This window comes from Chenopodium album, chromosome 1 (genome assembly GCF_948465745.1).
Source record: "Chenopodium album chromosome 1, dcCheAlbu1.1, whole genome shotgun sequence".
Classification (NCBI taxonomy): domain Eukaryota; kingdom Viridiplantae; phylum Streptophyta; class Magnoliopsida; order Caryophyllales; family Amaranthaceae; genus Chenopodium; species Chenopodium album.
Genome location: NC_137834.1, coordinates 91,069,069 through 91,072,862, shown reverse-complemented (window position 1 = coordinate 91,072,862; position 3,794 = coordinate 91,069,069). Strand labels below are relative to the sequence as shown.

Here is a 3,794-nt window from a genome sequence, read left to right as displayed (position 1 = left end):
GTCCCTCTAATATCATCCATTGTGTCCTTTTTTTTAGTTTAATTTGTCCCTTTATTTTTGTTCCAAATCATAATTAGTTTGATAGATCACACACAACTTCACTCTCAAATACTTTCTGACTTCACTCTCAACTTTGATCCGCTTTGATGATTTTGTTAATGAAAACCGAAGTATTACTATATTCTATGAGGCATTGCTACAAAGTCTAATAGTTGATAATTTCTGCATTTTTCCTCAGCAGGTTTATTAATCAATCAAAACTCATAAAATGGGACATTTTTCAGTCCTATCTTTGGTTCTTGGAAGTTTAGCCTTGTCAAGTATTTTCGGAATTCATGCAGAAAGTCCGTATAAATACTACACTTGGACCGTAACATATGCAACGATATATCCTGGGAATTTCCCTCCACAAACGGTTTGTTAAATACTTTGCACCACTAATTTTATTTCCAAAGTTTTTTATGTATTTTCTTTTGCAATTAAGTAATATATTCATACTCAATTGTAGGGTATTGTTGTTAATGGCCAATTTCCGGGTCCAACAATTGAGGTCAACACCAATGACAATCTCATTGTCACTATTATTAATCAGTTGGACGAGCCATTCCTCATGACATGGTTAGTATTCACTATATCCACTACTCAGTATTCACTATTCAATTCAATTATTCCTTTTAATTTTTTTAATGCGCCTAAATTTATTTTAAGCTTTGTCCCCTGTTTAAACGTAAAATTACTGCATTACTTACATTTTATAACGACATTAGCATTTTACTTTTTTCATGTTTGTCAATGTAAATGTTTGAACATTATTATCTCTAAATGTATACTTGTAAAAACACAGCAAAACCTCACATGATTACATTATTTCACCATCAATATGAAACGAAGGTATTGTATGTTATTTTGATTGGTTCTAAACTCATTCTACATACCCTTACCACAAGTAATTGGACATCATTGCCGAATTCAACTAGAAAGTTGTACACTTTTGTTTATTCTGAGTGAAAACTTATTTATTATAAGTTGTGTTCAACCCTTAGGAATGGAATTTGGCAAAGAAAAAATTCATGGCAAGATGGAGTACTTGGAACCAACTGCCCTATTCCACCAAGGCAAAACTACACATATACGATGCAAGTCAAGGATCAAATTGGTACCTACATGTACTTCCCTTCGACATTGATGCATCGCGCTTCGGGTGGATTTGGCTCGATCAATGTTTACAAAAGATCTGTCATTCCTCTTCCTTACCCTCAGCCAGATGGTGAACACTCTTTCCTTGTTGGAGACTGGTACAAGACTGACCACAAGGTTTGTAAACTTCAATCAGTAATTATTAAATGTCCACAATGTCCGATCCCACTATTCATATACTAACTTTGACTAGTCGTTATGACACAGGTGCTTCAAAATAGACTAGATAATGGTGATGCCATGCCTATGCCCGATGGCCTACTTATTAACGGTCTTCAAAACTTTAGTACTGATAGAGTCTACACGGGTGAAGCTGGGAAAACCTACTTGTTTCGGGTGGCTAATGTAGGGATCATGACTTCAATCAACTTTAGGATTCAAGGGCATACAATGAAGCTTGTCGAGGTTGAGGGATCTCATGTTCTCCAAGAGATTTACGAGTCACTTGATGTTCACCCTGGCCAATCCTTAACTTTCTTGGCGACCTTCAATGGTGCAATCAAAGACTATTACATTGTTGCATCGACTCGTTTCACTAGACCGACTCTCACTACCACCGCAACCCTCCATTATGAAGGTTCAAATATTACTGTTTCTGGTCCTGCACCTACTCCCCCTGCTTTTGAGGTTCACGGGTCCATGAAACAAGCCAGGTCTTTTAGGTAATACTTGTACATATTGACTTTTCCAAGTTGTACGCATTATGGATAACATAATTATCTTGTGTAGCATAACATGTTACGTGTAATATTAACCATGACATTTTTGTTTCCTAATTCGACAGGAGAAATTTAACAGCCAATGCTGCAAGGCCGAACCCTCAAGGATCGTTCCGTTACGGGGAAATTAACATAACAAGGACATTAGTTTTGGCCAATTCAGCTGAGAAGATCAACGGCAAGTTGCAATACGGTGTGAATGGTGTTTCCTACGTGAATCCAACCACACCACTCAAGCTTGCTGATTATTACAACATTCCTGGTGTTTTCGACATCAACACGAGTAGGGACAATCCCACACCCGGCCCTATGGTCCAAGGCACCACAGTATATGGGTTGGCTCTTCATGATTTTGTAGAAATAGTCTTTCAAAATAACGAGGCTACCACTCAGTCTTGGCATCTTGATGGCTACAATTTCTTTGTTGTCGCGTAAGCTTCTTGATCTCTCTATCTAACATTACTAGCTCTTCTAGCCATCAAAAGAATCTATACTGAAATGAAGGTACATGTTTCAGATACGGATCAAACCAATGGAGTCCCATAAGTAGGAAAAATTACAATTTGGTGGATGCTGTTTCAAGAAGTACTGTCCAGGTAATCTTTGAACATACACTTGTACAACTTACGACGTATCATTTACATACATATATATTGTATCAAATATACTAAGTACAAATTATTATACATAACAAATTGGCAGGTGTTTAGAAACTCATGGACAGCAGTATTAGCATCTCTAGATAACAAGGGAATGTGGAATTTGAGATCAGCGATTTGGCATCGACAGTACTTAGGACAACAAGTTTATCTGAGGGTTTGGAATGACGAAACAAGCCTCACTACCGAATATGACATCCCTCCAAATGCTCTCAAATGTGGAAAGGCTACCCTATAATCAATTTTTTTTTTTTACTTATAGTGCTATACTCATGTACGCGAAAATTAATTAAGTGTGTTGTTTTAAACCTTGGGAGGACTCTGTGTACCGATTGCACCATAGCTAGAGTGAATGTCTTTTTTTAGAAAGGTTTCATACACACTGGGATGTATAATTTAGCCTATATTATTATTAGTCATAATTTATTCATGCACTTTACAATAATAAAATGTATTTATTACATTTTAGAAATAAGATTTAGATATATTAATATGTATTGTAACAATATGAATTGATTTGATTTGCTACACTATAGTGGTGTTATCTAATAATTCTATTAATACATTGTCTAATGTATGTCTGTGTTATATGTTTATACTTTTTTTATAAAAAAAAAAAAAAAGTGTAACTAAATATGAAGCTGTACAAATTGGATTTCTAATTTGATAATTAATTGAATATAATCACATACAAAATCATTTTTTCAATATTTTTTTACCATCTTCATGATTGTTTATTGCAGAGTTTGTTAATATATGTCCATCTCTGTAAAAATTAGCTCTTTTTACTCCAAACAAAACATATTCAAATCAAAGAAATGAAAATAATACATGTTTGGCTCGTTTTTAAAATCTACTTTTCTTTTACCGTTTTACTACGAATAGTATTTCTTTCAGTTTTAACAGCTACTAAAACTTTTTTGTAAAATTAGAGGAAATGAATATTTTGTAATTCACAGTTAAACTATTTAACTAAGTAATGATTTATGATTTTATGATAAATTGATAATCAAAGTTTTATACCCAACATTACTTTGGCTTTAATACTTGAGATTTGCTGTTAGATCAATATACAATTTGTGTCACATACCATATGTGTTAAAGCCTCCAAAGTCATCAAAGATTTGCATTTGTAATCTTTATTCAAATATCAACAACATAAAATAACATTTGGAATGGGTTTGCCTCAAATCGGCTATAGATCAAATTGTTAGGGTTG

The 3,794-nt window shown here is 34.1% G+C and overlaps 1 protein-coding gene across 1 annotated transcript; it reads left to right on the top strand.

The window, feature by feature from the left end:
• Window positions 1–268: 268 nt before the first annotated feature.
• On the top strand, window positions 269–2,884 carry LOC145626900 (L-ascorbate oxidase homolog). The gene is made up of 7 exons (XM_081679360.1): window positions 269–415; window positions 509–618; window positions 1,044–1,314; window positions 1,405–1,859; window positions 1,982–2,347; window positions 2,434–2,512; window positions 2,619–2,884. Exons 1-7 carry the CDS (start codon window positions 269–271, stop codon window positions 2,811–2,813), a joined length of 1,623 nt encoding a protein of 540 aa, XP_081535486.1. The 3' UTR covers window positions 2,814–2,884.
• Window positions 2,885–3,794: the final 910 nt, after the last annotated feature.